Source organism: Vicugna pacos, chromosome 13 (genome assembly GCF_048564905.1).
Source record: "Vicugna pacos chromosome 13, VicPac4, whole genome shotgun sequence".
Classification (NCBI taxonomy): domain Eukaryota; kingdom Metazoa; phylum Chordata; class Mammalia; order Artiodactyla; family Camelidae; genus Vicugna; species Vicugna pacos.
In genome coordinates, this window is record NC_132999.1 from 26,011,435 (window position 1) to 26,031,119 (window position 19,685).

Here is a 19,685-nt window from a genome sequence, read left to right on the forward strand (position 1 = left end):
GCCCTGGGGTTCCCCCTCTCTAATTCAAACTCCACATCGCAGCCCCAGATATCTTTCTAAAATGCCAGTCTGGCCATGTCATCCCCTGCCCTGCAACATCCAGTGCCTCCCCAGGTCTCCTCTTCTAAATGCCACTGTCCAACCCCCCCAGGTCACCTACCTGGCCCATCCCTGCCTCTCTTCCCAAAGCACTTACTCTAGGCTGATTGCGCATCCCTAAGTCCCTGTGCTTTTGCACGTTCTGTCTCTTAGCAAACTTTTTCATTTTCTAAGTCTCAGCTCAGGTACCATTTTGAATCCCACTCTGATTCCCCAAAGCAGATTTGGGCACCCCATGCCAGAGAGTATGTACACTGGACCTGGTTCAGGCATCCACTATACTGGCTATCACGTGGTATTTTCATGGATCCCTTGTAGGTCTGTCTCCCAGAGAGACGAGGGTACTCTGAAATCAGGCACATGACTTTTGCATCTCTACATCACCAGCAGGTAGCCCACTGCCTGGCCGTAATATGTGCCCAATCAATATTTATTCAATGAATGGATGAGCGAGTGAATTGTATACCTTTTCTAAATCAAGAAATGTTCCTACCAACTTGCATCAAAATCGTTTGGGTTGCTGGCTTGGCTTAAAATTCAGATTCATGGGCCCCATCGGAAACCTCCAGAATCACAGTCCCTAGAGGAGGGGCTCAGGAGTCTGCATCTTAACAAGGCCGTGGATGACTGTTCTGCACATGGAGTTTGACAGGCACAGCTGTTATGCTGCTGAAATGCTACTCACCTGACTCCTTACACTGGAAATCCTGTCCACACTGTGCTTGCCTCAGACAAGCTGTGGGACTGTGACAGCTGGCTTGGTCCCAGATATTCCCACTGCAGATGGCTCCCCCAAACTTGCTTGGCTGCAAGAGGCTCCGGTATCTGTACTAAATCAGATTTTGAACCAGACACGTTCATTGTCTGTCAATCATCCAAGATTTGTGCAGGCAGGTGTCAACTCAACATAAGGAATCACTCACTGTCTGATGATTGAGAGCTGCCTGGAAAGCTGTCTTTTGAGGATATGAGTTTTCGTAAAAGGTGGTGTTTCAGCTGGAGGTGATACCATCACCAGCGACTATTGAATAGGACTCTCAGACATCATATGAAAGGTTTGGACAAGGCATTTCTAGGGTCTTCTACTTGCTAGGAAGGACCTCTGTCCCCACTTTTTAAACTGATTAGTAGCTGTTCAACCTTCAAGACATGGCTTACCTCCTCTGGAAATTCTTCCCTAACCAGGTAGCAGTCTCAGTTCCCTGTCTACCTTCTCTCCTGGCAATTGTCATATAAGGTTGTGGTTGGTTGTCCTCTTACTTGTTTACCTTGCTCACTAGTTTAGGAACAATTTGCCTGTGGGGTTAGGACTGGCAAAGGGAGGATTCTGCCTTACTTGGCTTCGTATACGTGGCGCTTGATCTGTGGTCAGTTACATGGGAGTCACTTTTAGAAAATGTATGTTGCTTTTCCTTTGCAGAATGTCTCCTCGTCATGGCATCCCCTTTCCTTGTGACATATCCCAGACGATTCAGGTCGGGGTGATGTCAGCCCCTCAGTCACAGGGATGTGTGCGTATGAACCAGGCAGGGCACCCAGAGTACCGTATCTGCCAAGTTGCGATGATTGGTCCATGACTCAACTTTAGGGCCATCATAGTCCTCTCTGGGACTCTCCTTTCAGAGCTAATGGAAAGCATAGTTTCTTTTTAACTGAAGTTACTGGGAGTTGTGGGTATCAAGTGGTCACCTTGCCTACTATGTAGAAGGAGCCCATCCAAAAGACAGTGAGACAAACAGAGCTCTGGAGTCATCATCTGAGACCCCGCGGTGTCCAGTCTGAGTGCAGATGAATGAACACTTGTTGAAGGAAGGACAGAAAGAATAAAACTGCATATCGATTCTTGGGCTCAATGTTTTTATGACACTGTTTTCTGCATGGTATATACCGTGTCAGGTATTAGTGTAAGGAGGAAGCTGAACACTAATATACTCCAAGAAATTGAGGTTCTATTCTTGTTTTCAAAAAGGTTAGAGTCTAGTTCAAAAATACATATAACAATACAAAACATGCTGTCTGGAGAGCTTCACACACTGTCAATACGCACCATATTTTCTGCTGCCTCCTACGTTGGCTCAGCCCACGGCCCTTTCCTTTAAGAAGGCAGTGATTGGAGAAGCAATGACATTGAGTCTCTGATCTGAGTCTGTTTCTTGCTTGCTGTGTAAAGTATCAGTGCCTGGTACTAGAGCCTCAGTTTCCACATCTGTAAAATGAGGTGGTTGACCTAGTTGACTTCACTCTAGTGCTAATGATCCCTTCACTTGCGTCGTATAGTTGAAAGAACAGGGGCGAATCTGGGTTCAAATCCAGAATTCACTTCCTAACCAATCATGAGTCACTGGTCTTTTCCGAGTGTCTGTTGTCTGATATGTAAAATGAGTGTGATGACAGCTACTAAATGAGAGACGGTACGAGAACACACCTTGCCCTGTTCCTGGCACGTCACTGGTGCTCAGTAGACAGAAGGGGTTTCTGCATCATTATCATTATCAAGGCATCCTTTTCCAGGTGCTTCCAGTGGGTGTGTGTGGAGCAGGGCAGCTGCCCTCTCTTTCCTCTTGCCCACTCCCGCCTACTTGACTGCTCATTAGCAAAGAGGCAGAGGTAGCAAAGAGAAGTGAGGATCAAGCTTGTCCATTTGCCTTCCCTGCCTTTCAGTTAACTGACAGCCATAAGAGGTCTGTAAACTCTGAACTCAGTGAGAAGAGGTTACAGTTAATGATCAGTTTGGGACTATGGAGATATTTTAATTTTCTCTCCACACTCTTGCCCCTCATTGCTGTAAATGAAGGAGCATTTGTCAGGCCATCATAGAGCCAATTCTCTTTCTCACCGTTAAAAAAGTTCATCAGAATTGTAAGACCTGCAGGTGCCAGTGTAATGGTAATGGGATGGTAGCTGCTATTTATGGAGTACTTGGCTTTTGGCTAAATACTTTCCAGAGTCTGTTTCATGGAATCCTCACAGGTCTGGGAGGTTATGTACGATTGAAGACGCCATTTTTAAGCTGGGTTAGGATTCCAGTTCTGCCACCTGCTGTGTATGTGTCACTGGGAAAATTACTTAACATCTGTGACCCTCAGTGTTCGCCTCCGTAAGATGAGCGCTATCTGAGTGTTCTGAAGATTAGTGATAATACACGCGGAGAAATCGGCACTCCACGTGGTTCCCGTATGTACTTGGTAAAAATAGTTATCAGTGTCGTCATTCTTGTGGCCAGCTGTTGGCTTCTCTAGAAGGATTACGATGAGTGGGAATTGGATCAGGTGACCGCTAACATCACCTGCTACTCTCCATGAAGTTCAGGGAAGGGGGAGTAGCGTGAAGTGGTCAGGCTCACTGGCGTTTTGGAATCAGACTGACCAAGGTTAAAATCCGGCTTCTTCATGGGCAACCTAAGCAAAGGGGATGATGGTGTCTGTCACTTACCGTTGGCTGTGAAAGTCAAACAAGAAGATGATTTGTTTAAAGCCTTAGCATGGTCCTTGCTGTACAGAAATTACCTAATAAACGGTGAACATCAGTGCCATTACCATCCTTCCTGTGGTTTCTGTGCTTGGAATGATGGTGCAGACCTGAGGTTCATTCCCACTGGCTCCCTACTTTCAAGGTTGTTACCCAATAATGAAGACATCGTGTTGCAGAAAGGCTGGGGCGGATATTCCCCTAGGGACTGCTCCGTGCCACTGCTCGTGGTGGTGTCATTAAGACATAATTTTCTTCTCTAGCCAGTAGATAATGTTTCTTCCCAGAAATGCACATCTTTGGGTGATTCGGAGAGGAAGAAACAAGTTAATAAAAAGAAACTCAGATGGTCTTCCAATTAAATAATTAACAGAATTTGGGGGAGAGTAATAGTTCGGTGGTAGAGTGCCTGCTTAGCATGCACAAGGTCCTGCTTCAATCCCCAGTACCACCATTAAAAAATGAAATAAATCTTTTAAAAAGTAAAAATAACAGAATTTAATTATTTTAGGGATTACTTTAAAGACACATGTCTTTGAGTCACTAGGGAAGTAATTCAGTTCTAATTTAAGTCATTCACCTGTGCCATCTGATATCTAAACTGCAACATAAGAGAAAAACGTAGCTTTAGGATGTAGTTTAAATGTCGAATAGGTTGAATAGTGGTCAAAGAAATCAGATCCTAATCCTTGAAAGCTGTAAATGTTACCTTATTTGGAAAAAGGGTTTTTGTGGCCGTCATTAAATTCTGAGAAACTACTCTGGGTTCTCCAGGTGGGTCCTAGATGCCATCAGAGTGTTCATAGGACAGCAGAGGGAGATTTCACACAGACACAGAAAGACACACGGAAGGTGGCGGGGGGGGGTGATGCAGATGCAGAAGCAGTGATTGAAGCAAGGCAGCCACAAATGAAGGACTGTCGACAGCCACCAGCAGCTGGAAGAAGCAGAGAACAGATTCTCCCCTAGAGCTTCCAGACAGGTCTTGGCCTTGATGTCCAGACTTCCAGCCTTCAGAGCTGTGTGTAAGCCACCCAGCTTTTGGTTCTTTTCTTCAGCAGACCCAGAAAGCTAACCCAGGATGTCAAAGCAGAATGAGAATTGGGGGGCTAGATATTTTTAAATTGGGACGTCTCAGGTTCTTTGACATCCTTCAGCGATGGGAGAGGCGAAACTGTGAGTTTCAGCCTTTGAAGTTGAATAAACGTAGTCCCAGCTGTGTTTCCACCACTCTGTGGTTTTGAACAGGTCATCAGACATTCACAGCGCACTTTCCCATCTAACTGAGGAGGGGTCTGGAGACAGAGGGACCATCAGCAGACTCTGCAAGGGCGCAGGTGGGAGAAGAGCAGGGCTTGATTCAAGGCAGTGAGAGCGGGGTTGGGAGGAGGGCACGGACAGCTAACGTTTACTGAGCACTGACTCTGTGCCAGATGCCACGAAAAGCACTGCATGTGCGTCACCCATGTCGTGCTCTCAGTAACTCTGATTAAGTGCTGTTTCTCCTCCCATTTATTGATGAGGAATCAGAAACATAGAAGATAAAAGGTATGTCCAAAGTAACGCAGCAAGTAAGGTGTGAAGCCAGAATCTAAACTGCAGCATCAAAGCTTAAACACAGACCTGACAGCAATAGGCTGGTAGACACGGTTCAGGCAGTGGTGTGCCCCGTGGGGGAGGGGGAGCCTGGCTGCATCCCACCCTGGGCGCACCCAGTGAAGGCATGTGTTGTCTCCGGAGATTTTAAAATAATAATAAAACAGAATAGAAGTTAGTGTTCTTTTTATTTTCACCATGAGCAGTGATTTCTGAACAGAATTTTAACACTCCTCCCTGATGGAGCAGAGTGCTCCCAACATCCCCCGTATGCCATCGAGTTTACCCATCATTTTGGACCAATTAATACCACTTAGATAGACAAGACAGGCACACATCTAATCATAGGATGGGTCAGCCTTTTCAATCCGTGGAAGTGAGATTCTGAGGAACATAGATCATGGACTTCTTGGCATTTTGTTCCTAAGCTGTGAGTGCTTCCAGATGGCCCTCCTTAGAGGATAATAGACTGGCCAGGACCCAGAGAGGCCACTGGGGATCAGTGTTTGGGGGGCCACTTTTCTACATCCAAGCCCCAACATACACATCTTTTGCAGCCTCATAAGGCATTTGATGTCTTACAAACAAAACCAGAAGAGGCAGAAATGAGTTCCACCATCCATGTGTGCGTGGCTTCTAAATACCTATTTCTAGATCTCCTTTCTCCCCAGACCTCTAGATTTATGGACCTGACTGCTTACCTCCATGTGAATGCCTGGCACGCAATTCAAATGTGAAATGCTCCCAGATCGGTCATAAATGTCTCACCTTGGCGTCCTGGCAGGGAAAGCAGTCTGTCCACTCTGACCAGTTACTCAGCTGGCAGGAAACTGCTGCGGGGGTGGAACCCTGAACAGCCCGACTTGCTCTCCTAAAGAGAAGAGAGGAGGGAGGATGTAGCTCAGTGGTAGAGTGCATGCTTAGCATTAATGAGGTCCTGAGTTCAAGCCTCAGTACCTCCATTAAAAAAAAAAAAAAAAGACCTCTGCTTCAACTTTTATCGTGATCATTTAAGTTTTTGTAATTATAAATTCAAAAAGGTCTTTTGACATGAAGATACCTTAACAATATGAAGCCAGATGTTGAATTTTTTCCCCCAACTTGATTGAGACATAATTGGCAAAAAAATGTATGACATATTTAAGATGTACAATGTGATGGTTTGAAATACATACACATTGTGACAGGATTACCATAGACTTGGGCATCTGGGTACCTGTAGCCGCAGACCATGAGGCAACATCACGATACGTATTCCCTAAACCTTCAAGCTATCTGGAGGTGGGAGTGGAGATGGAGCAGGGAGGGGAGAGGAGCGACCATATTGGTGCTTCCAATACTTGAGTGGTTCTGTCTTCCTCCTTAAGAATTGCATGTGCTGTTTTTGAAACAAAAGATACATGGCCTGTTGTTCTTTTCTTTCCTCCCAGAATTTTATTGTGATAAAACACACACGACATAAGATTTGCACTTTACCCTAACCATTGTCCTGAATCCTCCTGGACCCCACTGTTCCCTGGAGCACACCAGCCTGTAAAATCTAATCCTGAAAAAATCCAGCTATCTTCCTCTTCACTCCTAGGTATCTTTCAGGTTCATCCTGAACATCATTTCCCTAGGGAAGCATTCCTCAGTACCCAGGCTGATGAGATCCCTCCCTTCATAGGATTTGGTCAATGTCTGCACATCTTCTTCTCAACACTTAATTATCACACTTGCGCTATTTGTGTAATTTCTGCCTCCTCCACCAGACTGTAAGCTCTATGAAGGCAGGTGCTTATACTGTTCGTAGGTTTGCTACTGAACTCCCAGCACTTACCATGGTGCCAGATCCGAGGAAGGTGCTCAGTAAATATTTAGGAAAGAAAAAAAAAGAAGAAAGGGAGGACGGGATGGAAAAAAAGAGGGAGGGAGAGGGGGGAAGGAATGAAGGGGGGAGGAAGGGGATGGAAAGGATGAAAACGATTTTTGGGAAAGACATTGCTTAGAAATTTATTTGAACCTAATTTCCAGTTAGAATCTAATTAAATAATCCTGGTGTCTGGACATTCAAATGGCTCAAGGTTTGGTCCATACATCATTTTTCTGATAGACTGTCCTAAAATAAGTTTGAAGCATAGGAACATGGGAAAAAACAAGGGTTCTAATCATCAAAAGGTGAGAGAGAAGGTACCGGGTGAAGGTTTGGGAGCAGAAAATGACTCCAGCATTAGTTCTGCATCTCATTATGGAACTGTCAAGATAATGTCATTGTAAGCCTACAGAGACTGCATTATGATGTCAAAATGGAAGGAAACAGTATTAATGGATGGAAGCAAAAGCTTAGACAGCGCAGCACTGTGTTGCTGTAGTTTTAAAAGCTTTGTGACATGATGTCTAGACAGAGGCACACACAGTAATGCTGTCGCTGAAGCAAGACTACAGAAGGTACACGAGGACCATTCATTAAGTCATTATAGGGCTCCAGGCTCTTAGTCAGTATCAGTATGACCAGCGTGTTCTCTTATCATTCCGATGAATTTTTTAATGTAGTTTATTTTTTGCTGATTATAAAAGTCATGCATGCTCTTAGAACATAGAAAAGGTTATACAATAAAAAAAATCCCCTAATTCTGCCACCATTAATATTTTGTTACACTTCCTTTCATTCCTCATTTTCGTAACACAGTTGAGGTCACACTGACTTGCGTTTTTATATCCTTATTTTTCCAGTTAATGTCACAGCAGAAATGTAAACTATCCATGATGACTGCCCACGTTCCACTTCCCTGACATTAAACAATCAGAGTACTGAGCACCCAGTTTTCCTGTGTTCTAAGTTACTTACTGAAGATGCAGCCCGTAGAATGGGCTGGCTGGGTTGAAGGATACAAATGATTTTAAAGACGATGACCTATATGGCCAAATGGCTTTCCAAAAGAACTGTATCTGTTTTTCAGTTACTTAAGGAACCTTTAATAAATCTGTGGCCTCGTAAATCTTGGTAAATAGTTTTAAAGCATCTCTTAGCTACAGAAAATTGGTTCAAGCAAAAAGACACTTAATGTAGAGCAGTAGGATCCAGGATTCTTTGATTCTGGTCTTTAGTTTGCATCTCCCTTGCTGGGCCACTATGAGCAAGTGTCTTGAACTATCCAGATTTTAATTTTTTCATCTGTAGCATCACGACAAGGGAATATTGTGCTGTGTGCAGGGTTCTCAAAGTGTGTTCTGTGGAGTAGTAATTCCTGAGATATGCACCAGCAGCAGAGGAGGAAAAGATGGAAAGTTCCCTGGTCAAATACACTTGGATAAATTAGATACAACATACTGCTCTTGGAGATTTAAAATGCCCAGCAACACATTAAAGGCTCTGAGAAGTTCTGCATTTTGATTTCCTTAACCCGGCATTTACCAAATTTTTTGACCACATGTCATTTCTTTTTTCACATAATATGTATAAGATGATGTAAAACAGTTGGAGAAACACTGATGTAACAGAGCGGAGTTTAGAGTCCACCAAGCATTCATTTAAGTCCAGCTTCTGCTACTTAACCATTTTCTTACAGCTAAAAAACAGGGATGGTAATAACTTGTGAGACTGTTTTGAATATGGAGTGAAAGCCCCAAGCTTCACCTGACATGTTAGTTTCTTCTCTCTGATCTTCTCAACCCCAGACATGCTCATCAGACCTCTCCATCTTCGTCAAAAATGTGTTGAATGCCTACCCTGTAGAGGTCTGTAGACTAGTGAAGGTTTCCCATCTGCCTTTTTAGGTAGGGTGATATATTGGGCAAAGGGCCTCAAACCTGGAGTTGAACATGCAATCTCTGGGTCCAGTGCTTGACCCCAAAATGTAGCCACCTCAGCAGCTTAGATCCCCAGATAATTAATTAGCTGCCCATCCTGGGCTAGAAGGTCAGAAGGCTCAACCCTGATTACTTCAAGAGAGTCACCCTAATAAATTGACTCAGCTTATATTCAAGGCTGATTTTCACTAATTATACAACCGTGAGCCACTCCCATTCATTTACCTGGAAATTACATCATGAAACTGAGGTATTTCACATTTGACTTTGAAAGTGCTGAGTCTCCAGCGACCTCCATGTTCCTCCATGTCGCCAGATCCAGTGGCAAGTTTTCTGGCTTGGTCTTTACTGCCCTCTGTTAACCGTTGTTGCCTTCTGGGGATCTTTCCTCTCTTGCTTGGCCTCCTTCAGCCCCACACTTCCTTGCTCCCTTCCTACTTCTGTGGCCAGTTCTCTTTGTTTGTGAAAACTAGAATTCCTCAGGGTGCAATTGCCTTTCTGCTCTTCTCACTCGCCGGAGGGTGAGGTCCATTTCCTGGGCTTCACGTACCATCTGTGCTCAGGCCTTGTAGATTTAGATCTTTAACCTGGACCACTGCTCGGAAATCCTGTTTTGTGTTTATCCAACTGCCCCATTTATATCTCCATCAGGTGCCTCTCAGACATGGCAGATTTACTGGCTCCAAATTTAAACTCTTTGTTTTCACCTTTTTTTTTTTTTGAGTTGAAGTATTGTTGATTTACAGTGTTGTGTTACTTTCTGATGTACAGCAACCTAAATGTCTTATCGACAGATGATTGGATAAAGCAGTTGTGATATGTATACAATGGAATACTACTCAGCCACAAAAAATAAAATAATGCCATTTGCAGCAACATGTGTGGACCTAGAGATTATCATACTAAGTGAAGTAAGTCAGGCAGAAAGATGAATACCATATGATATCACTTATATGTAGAATCTAAAAAATGACATAAATGAACCTATTTACAAAGCAGAAACAGACTCAGACATAGGAAACAAACTTACTGTTCCCAAAGGGGGAAGGGGGGTACAACAGATGAATTAGGGGTTTGGGATTTGCAGGTACAAGCTACTATATTTTTTCTCCTTTTAACCAGCTCCTCTCTTAGTTGTACCCACATCAGTAAGTAGAGCCACCAAAGCACACAGTTGCTCAAGCCAGATACCCGACAGTGATCCTGAATTCCTTCCCTCCCCTTGCCCCCATATCCAGTCCTGTGGGATGCTTTCACGACAGATCTCAAATGTCTTCCCTCCTGCCTGTCTCTACTGCCTCCGTCCTCATTTAAGGGACCATTACCTCTCACCCAGATAATTGCCATGACCACCCATGGTCCAAGTCCTTAACTTCGCTTTCGTCCAATCCCCTCTCTGCACAGACACCAGGATGATTTTTTAAAATTAGAAATCAGACAATACTCCCCCTTTATAAGACCCTCTGGTGATTTCTGTTTGTTTTATACTACACACAGATTAAAGTCCAAATTCTTCCGTGGTGCCTGAGGTCCTCTGTGATCTGGCCTGTGCCCACCTTTCTGACATCCTCTCAGGCCATGATCTCCTGCTCTCATGCTGCTCCCATCCTGCAGATCCACGAACACGATGAGCCATTTCCCACGGGAGGGTCTTAGCACATGCTGACCAATCCAGTCTCCTTGTTCTTCACGTGGTTTCATATCTCAGCTTAAACCCACCCCTACAGAGAACCTCCCCCCGCAACTTGCCTGTCTTTAGATTGCTCTGATATCCTCTGTCAAAGGAACCTATTTATTTCCTTCATAGGATTGTCACAATTTTTATTGAAATTTTGATTTACATGTGTATTGGCTTATTCTGTCACTTCACTGTATATGCCATGAGGGTGGGGACATTATCTGTTTTGTTCACCACCTAGCATACCTGGAATAGCTATTGAATGAATGAACAAAAGGAACAGATGAAAAAAACTACTATGTGAAATAGATAAACAACAAGGACATATTCTATAGCACAAGGAACTATATTCAATATCTTGTAATAGCCTATGATGGAAAAGAATCTGAAAACAAACATGAATGTATATGTAAAAAAAAAAAAGTATCTGCTGTATTCCAGGAGCACATACAATCCCACTAGAGCTTCCAGCTCTGGGCGTGTGATGGGCTCCCCTGCAGTATGTGCACAGTGCTCTTGCCTCCACACCTCGTTCATCTGGCCTTGCCTTCCCAGTTCAGTTAAGTCTCTTTTCCTCCGGATGGTTTTCCTGGCCCTACCTGCCCTATGCTAACGTAATTCCACATATGGAGGGCCTCTCACCCTCTGCTTCCACCCCTAGACTGCAAGTTCTGCAAAGTCGGGATCACCGTGGTCCCCTAGTGCTGAGCACAGTACCTTGCATGCAGTGGGTACTCAGTAAAAACTTTTACATGAATGTATTATCTCATTTAATTTTGCATTACATAATTTAAATTTCACTAGACCTCTGTAGGGTAGGAATTCTTATACCTATTTTAGAGATAAGTAAAACAGATTCATAGGAAGGGAAAATAATGTGCTTAAGGTTTTATAAATAGTAAGTTGTAAAGCAAGCATTCAAACCAAGACTGGTTTTGTTTTGTTTTGTTTTTAATTTTTTTTAGGGGGAGGGAGGAGATGATTAGGTTTCTTTGTTTATTTTTAGAGGAGGTACTGGGGGTTGAACCCTGGACCTCATGCATGCTAAGCATGTGCTCTACCACTGAGCTGTATCCTCCCCACAAACCAACTGTTTTAACTCCAAAATCTATGCATTTTTTAAAGCATCCAAGGTATACTCTGGAGGATTTCAGATAAAAGGGAAGGAGTAATGAAAGTCGTTTTAGAAAAGCTTATGTGCCAGATTCTGTGCTCGGTGCTTTATATTAACTCTCTTAACTCCTGACAAACACTCTAGGAAGTGTGTGTTATCTCTAGTCAGCAGATGAGAAAATTAAGCCTTGGAGAATTTAGGTAACTTACCCAAGTTCCACAGCCACTAAGTGGTGAAGCCAAGTGAAACTTTTGAAGCTGAAAAATGGTAATAATCAAAATGAAAGATTCATTGGATGGGCTGAAAAATATTAAATACTGCAGAAGAAAAGATTAGTAAACTTGAAGATACAGTGATAGAAATGAAAAAGAAAAAATACTGCCAAAAACAATTTAAAAAAAGAACAGAGCCTCAGTGACCTATGGGATAATATCAAATGAGTCTTATATATCTGCACTTGGACTATGAGGAGAGGATAGAGTGTGGGACAGAAAACATATTTGAATTAATAATGGAAAAAGTTTTTTCCCCAAATTTGATGAGAGCTGTAAGCCCACAGAACCACACCAAAGGCACATCATAATCAAACTTCTGGAAATCAATGATAAAATATTAAAGGCCATCAATTCGTTTTGAAATACAACACACAAGGAGTAGCAAAGCAGATGTCTCCTCAGAGGTCATGCAAGTCGAAGACAATGGAATGACATCTTCAAAGTGATGAGGGAAGAAAAGTGGAAAGTCTTCACTTAGAATTTTATATTCATCAAAGATATCCTTCAAAATAAAGTTCTTTAACCTAACAAAGGTGGTTAACTCCCTCACCAAAACTCATTCTGCACTACAAGAAAGGTCAAAAGAAGTTACGCAAGCAGAATAAAAATGGTATCAGAAGTGGTATGATATTACTTGAAAGGAGGCTGTGAGATGTTAATGATGAGTGACGTAAATCTTAGAGTAACAACCAAAATGAGTAAACAGAGTAGAATTGCTAATAAATCATTTGGAATTTTAAAAAATATGAAATCCAAAAGATGAACAAAAGGGGAAAAATAAGAACAAAGAACAGATGGGACAAGTAGAGTGATGGTAGACCCAAACTCCTGCAGGCCAGTGACCACACCTGATACAAGTGGTGTGAATACTGTGATTAAAAGATAAGAGATTGTTAGACTGGATAATAAAGTAAGACTCATCTGTATGCTGTCTACAGGGGGCATAGTTTAAAATATAAAGAGTCAGATAAGTTAAAATTTAAAAGTTGGGGGAAAAAACTCACCATGAAAGCCTTTCATAATGATAAAGGGGCAGGTCATCAACGAATCTGTATGCAGATAAATAGCTTAAAACAGAGCTTTAAAATACATGAAGCAAAAACTGATAGAACTGAAAAGAGAAACAGACAAATTGACAAATAGAGTTGGTGATTGCAACATCCCTCCCTCAACAACTGATAGAACAAGGAGATGAAACCTTGTGCAACATTAACGACCAGCTGGACTTCATGACTTAGAACTACACCCAACCACAGAGTACACACTGTGAAGTGCATGTGAAATATTCATCAAGATAGATCATATTCACTGCCATAAAACAAATCTCAATAAATTAAAAGGGTGGGGAAAATCTTTGACTTTTAATAGCAGCACACACGCTAAAATGTCTTATTTGTATATGTGAGTGGAAAGTATTGCCAGCCATATCGGTAAACAAAGGACACTGTGGCCATCAAGTCATCAGCTGCTACTGTCACCTCCCCTGACAGTGAGTGGAGGGAACTCAGGATGCAGACAAGCAGGCAGCCACCCCCAGTGGTGCCCCTGAGGGAACTCGGGATGTGGAAGAAGAGGATACTGGCCCTAGATAGCTAGGTGCACATCAAAGGAGTGATGTCAGTGAGACCAAACCCTTGCACCTTCCCATACACAGAAAAGCTCTAAATTCCTTAACTTGACATACCTGGTTTCCTTTAATTAACAGTAATAGTTTGATGTTCCAGCTACCTAATCTTTGTTGCAAAAGCTCACATATCCTGGCTTATACCTTGCCACTTTGGAACAGCTTCTTAGAGTGATCTGAGATGCTGTGTCCCAGGCTTGAGCCCTAATAAAATCCACTGAATAAAACATAACCCTCAACTTTTAGGTTGTGCATTTTATTTCAGTCGACATATTACATACATAATAGAGATTCACTGATTTTTTGAGGGTGAATATTATAACTAATTTTCATCAACAATGTTTTAAAATATTTTTCTAAACCCCATTTTTTTCTATTAAGACCTTACAATAATGGTGTGATATGATATACATAAATATAATGGAAAACGTGAGCTTATAAAAATAAATGTATACCATTAATAATGTAAGTGTATTTCATCTGTTTTCAGTGTTAGAGTTTAATAGATTTTATTCTGTAAAAAGGAGTACCATTGTTCAATTTTTTAGAAGTTTGAAATCTCAGACTGGTCCAAAAGATCCACACTAACTGGCACATTACAAATTTATTCTAATTTTTGCCAACCAGCAGAGAGAAGAGGAATTCTAAAAAATAATAACAACAGCCATACACCACCACTGGCCACAGCTGTCATTAAATACTTCCTAGTACCAGGCATTGTTCTAAATACTTCATATGCATTTAATTCTTCTTCTTATTTGCCTCCCATTTTACAGCTCAGAAAACTTAAGTAACTTACCTAAGATCACACACAAATAGTAAATGCCAGTGCCAAAATTCGGACCCAGTAGAGTTACTTCACCATGTAGTTGTGCGTTTGCAAAGCCAGGGTCAGACACACTGGCATTAGACACAACCGCCTCGTGATCTGCCCCTTCAGCACTTTGAAACGTATCTAATTGGTTCCCTTTTGCCTCGACTTCAAATTTGCCTCTTCACTGGTCTGTCTTATTTGATAAGTTCATCCAACATCAAGACTCTTTGTTCCTTTTCAAAAAGGACCTCAGTGACAAGCTTTTGTAATTAAGAGTATCTCGGCAGAGATTTCCTTTGCCTCTATCTTCTAATTATTAGAGATGAATTTTCTGATTTTTCAAAATTGTACTTGCTTTAAATACAAGCTGCAAATTAGCTGCTTATAAAAATGCCTTTCCCCCTTCTGAACTGGTACTTAAAGAAAATCTCTCTGGCTCTAGCATTTAAAAGCAGTAATGATTCAAAACGGAACCATTCAACAAGAATTTGGGTAAAATAACTCTACTTAAAATCTTCAATGTTTGGGGGCAGGGACTCTTCAGTACTATCCCAAAGGCAAAATAAGGGGCTGTTTAAGCACCACAAAGTACTTGATGTTAAGAATTTTTTTCTTTTTTGTAAAGTCAGTTTGGGCTATTCAGGGAAATTGAATGAGTGAGACACGATGTACGTATGAAAACATCACTTCCACTCGTTACTCCGTAGCAAAAGATCATCTCCTTTCTAGAATGAAATGACCCAGCATCTCTACAGTCTCCTGCCTTTCCAACAAGGTGATTTCTTAAAATATACATTATCTAATTTTATCCTCCCTAAAACACCGTGAGATGGGTGTTCTTAACAATTCACAAATGGATTAAGTAGAATTGTCCAGTATCATTCAAGAAAACTGTTATCTATGAAATTGAGTATACTCCGGGATCTTATTACACGTTCATGAACTCTTACAGAAGAAGCGTTATTATTCTCGTTTTGCAGACCAGCACACTGAAGCTCAAAGAGATTAGGTGACTTGCTCCAGGTGACCCAGGTCCTAAGTAGTAGAGCTGTGATTTGCACACAGGCCCATCTGACTCCAAGGGAATGCGCTTCCACTGGCCTGACCTCCTTCACTGGATTACTAATAACACGAAAAGAGATCACATTTGATCCTGAAATAACCTGCTGCAAACACAAGCATGTCTCAGTTCCCCACCACGCAATCCCTAAGCGCAAATTCTGCAGAGACTTTTGGTCAGCTCACCGGTTCACCTTCTCCTGTATGGTTACTCCAGGCTGACAAGTCACCAGAGACAAGACGAAGAAAGCAACAGCAAACATCTCATCCAGATGCCGCCACCCTGTGTTACCTGGAAGGAATAAAACTGCTCAGGGAAGTGGAGTGAAAGACTGGGACCTGTAAGAGCTATCTGAAGCTAACAGAACGCACTTGAGTCTCCTTCTCTGGTTAATTACTTACTAGAGTATTGATTAGCCAAACACCCTAAAACCCCAGACACCAAAGGCCACTGCCCTTCAGACCTTTTGGGAAACAATACCCATGTGATTGAGGAAAGAAGGATATTTAACCAATTTCACTTAAGCAAAAGGATCTTACCTTCAGGATGAGGGAAAAGCAAAACCATGATATACTTCCGTAATTCATGATCTCTCTTGAGTTAAGTCTTGGAACTTCTGAGGTCAGATCGACTTGTTTTGCAGGATCGAAACAAGGCTATACGGGCATATCAGCGCAGCCGCAACAGCCAGCAAAATATAGGAAATGCTAACACTTAACGTGGGGAAGTTCTACAATGTGTTGCCAAACATCTGGAGCCTGAGAGATGTGGGTAATTGAAAGGACTTTTCCATTTCTTGTCCAGATGTTGGGTATCATTACCGTCTAGCACATTTGTGTCCTCAGGAAACCAGATGCCTTAAATGGACACCTCCAGGAGCGTTCTCTAGCACTGTGATGACAGGCACATGTGGACTGGTGGTGCCATCCCGACACATTCTCATGCTCTTCCAGGCAAAGTATCATAGATGCATTAAATAGAGATAGATGGTAATTAAACATGTGGCAGGCATCTCCTGTGTCTTATTTTACTGAACCCCCACAGCAAGTCTACGAGATGGAAATGATTCATTTCATTTTGCAGCTGAAGAAATTAAGATTCAGAGAAGTTAATTGACTTCCCCAAGAATATAATGTTGTCTTTTTATGTTTACTTTTTTCTTTTTTTTTAATTGAAATATAGTCAGTTTACAATGTTGTATTAATTTCTGGTGTACAGCATAATGTTTTAGTCAGACATGTACATACATATATTCCTTTTCATATTCTTTTTCATTATAGGTTCCTACAGGATACTGAATATAGTTCCCTGTGACGGGGAACAGTAGAAACTTGCTGTTCATCTATTTTACGCATAGTAGTCAGTCTCTGCCTTGATGTCTTTGGCAATAGGCAGATTCTCTCATTAGCAGGATCGGCTGGTAGTATCATTATTAATCTCAAATAGCTTATGAAAAATAGTAATGAATAACTTTATGTATCAGAAAAAGGTACCTAATTTACATGTGGAGATTTTAGTAAGGCACCCAGTTGTTACTGGCTCCATTTCTTCCGAGATTTAGGTAGTTTGACAGAAGTGAACACCAATTTCAGGTCCTAGAAAGCCCTTCCAGCCCCTGATCTCTATGTCTCTCTTCCTTCTGCCTCTCCTTGTTTTGACTCCCGGGGCCTCTCAGCTGCAGGTTTACCCTCCTTCCGATCCATTTGGAAAACTGTTCTTCCTAAAACTGTTCTTCCTTTTTCCACAAGGAATCCAGTCATGACTGGCACCTGGTCATGCTTTTACTGAAGATGTGCGTTGATGGGGGGTTCCATCTGGACACCACTGAAGAAACCCAGGGTGGCACATTCAGAACCCACTTCTTTCAACCAGCTCCCTAGCCATCTCCCACCTTGTCCCATCCCAAGTCCAAGTTCCTGACACAGGTCCACTGATCCCCCGGGGAGGGCGGCTTGGGTTTTCCTTCACTTCTCCAGCTTTTCTCATGTGGAGCAGACCTCCCTCTACAACAAGGGTCTCAACTTGGGGTGGTTTTTCCCCTCGGGGGACATTGGACAATGTCCAGAGGTATTTATGTTTGTCACAACTTTGGGGTTTGTGCTGGTGGCGTCTAACAGGTGGTAAACATCCTACAGTGCACAGGGCATCCCCCTACCTACCACCAACAGAGAATTATCAAACCCAAAATGTCAGTAGTGCCAAGGCTGGGAAACACCACAAAAAGTCTGGGCTGCCCCCGTGACCCCTCGAATTCTGGTGCATTATTTGTCGTCGTCTTTTTACATATAGGCAACATTGCCTTCCTCCTTAGACCAGCTCCTTCTTGAGATTTCCTTGGTGCCCTTGCTCCTCACCCAAGGCTTCAGTGGCATTCAGGGCTCCACCCTTCATCTCACCGTCCTCACCCCCCAACACGGTCACAAATTTGATCCTTTTTCTTCTGATTATTTTCCCTCCAAGCTTCTCTCTTCATTCTCACCCTTTCATCCATTTCAGGCTCTCGGCTCTTTCTGAAACTCTCCTAGAAGACTCCGATGGAGTCTCTGTTTCTCCTCACTCCAGACCTCCCTGTCCATTTCTGCTAGATTCATCTTCGGGAAAGCTGGCTTGGAAAACATCACTTTCCTCCTGCTCAGAAGCCTTCCTCGGCTCGTCCATTTTCTCTAAGACTGGAAGTCCAGATTCCCCCAGAAATGGGTCCCAACCCATCTTTGCAGCCTTATCAGCCTCTAATGATCCTCCACCTGATCGTCTAGGTTCCCCTCACCTTCCTCACTGCTGTGATCTCTCCCAGGCTGAACCCAAACCCTTCTGCCAAGAGCCTTCTCAGATAGCGGGTCCACCATGGAGCCTCGGCCAATGCCCCAGCCTTGTTGTCTTTGAATCTTATAAACATATTACCAGCACTTTCCGTTTCTGCCTTGTATCATGTTCTTCTGACAGAGTCAGGTACTTCCCGAGAATGAAGCTGTCTTGAGGGTCAGTTCTGTGTCTGATTTTTCTGCATTACCACCCATATCACTTAACACTGAGTCTTTACTAAGAAATATTGGTTGATGGAGTGAATGGGCAAAGGACTAAAACTAGTTTGCTACTTCATCATACTTTCTGGTGTGCTTTCGCATTTTATCCTCAAAATCATCTTGTGAGATAAATATCAGTATTCTGAAGAGAGTCCCAAAGGTCAGTGAGTGAAGAGCAAAACGGAAGGAAGTATAAAGAGTAGCAGGCCTTGTGTTTGCCACTTTTCATGGTTTTAAAAAAAAATCTTTTTTAATGTGTTTAATCTTCACCATGATCTTGCAAGGCTAACAATAATAGTGTGGTTTTGAAGATGAGGCTGTTGCGTTTCAGAGAAGTTGAGTGATTTACCTGCAGGTGCACTACTGGTGAGTCTCAGGCTCACTTACGCTCTGTCCAACTGTAAAACCTAAGGTCATTCTTGATCTGGTCACACAGCTCCTAAGCGCCATGTGGGGACTAAGGCCGGGGTCTTCTAGCTCCCAGCCCAGTTCTCTGTTGATGATGCCTCAGTTCAGAGAATGAGTATCATTTCCAACGGACACAGAAAGCAAAATAAAGTGAATGGAGAAATAATGACTGGATAGACTCAGGAGAGAAGCTAAGCCAGGTGGGATCATTTCCTGCCTCTGTGACTGAGTGTGTGAGTGTGAGTGGCTGTGTGTGTGTGTGTGTTGCCCTGGGGGACTGGGAACTCATCTGCGTTTAGCCAAAATGTTCTAGGATGAATGGAAAATGCCCCCAAATCGTTAGCTGTGCATATGCGGATTTCACCTTAATCGTAGCATTCTGTTATCAAAGGTAGGTACAAAATACCATGCAGAATAGACAGTGAGAGGGCAGTTCATTTTGGAAATGCGTTGCTTGTCTCGCGGAAGCACTTTCCACGTCTGAATCAGCCTGTGAGTTGGGGCCAGGGTGACAGCCAGGCCTGTGCTCTCAGAGGAGCTCTGGAAGCTGGAGGCCACACTCCCCTGAGCTGGGCCTGCAGGGCGCTCGACGCAGACAGACCAAAGTTCTGCACGTCTCATGCAAATGGAGGCCACTTGTGAGACGGGAAAGAGCACAGCTGCAGGTCAGAAAACATCCCAAATCAGCCGTTGTGTCCTGGCCTCAGTTTCTTCGCCCGTAACATGGATAAAGTAGT

General features: G+C 42.9%; 1 protein-coding gene and 1 long non-coding RNA gene across 2 annotated transcripts in view; one reads left to right on the top strand and one right to left on the bottom strand.

Moving 5' to 3' along the window:
* The window catches only part of C8A (complement C8 alpha chain), a 63,927-nt gene that overhangs the window by 40,772 nt on the left and 3,470 nt on the right, over positions 1–19,685 (bottom strand). Inside the window, exons 2-4 of the mRNA XM_015236198.3 lie at positions 15,703–15,855; positions 5,932–6,034; positions 785–929 (exon numbers count right to left, since the gene is read on the bottom strand). Of these exons, the coding sequence (XP_015091684.1) occupies positions 785–929; positions 5,932–6,034; positions 15,703–15,779 (325 nt within the window). The 5' untranslated portion in view covers positions 15,780–15,855. The remainder of the gene's footprint in view (positions 1–784; positions 930–5,931; positions 6,035–15,702; positions 15,856–19,685) is intronic.
* The window catches only part of LOC116283099 (uncharacterized), a 31,938-nt gene that overhangs the window by 5,967 nt on the left and 6,286 nt on the right, over positions 1–19,685 (top strand). The window lies entirely within an intron of this gene.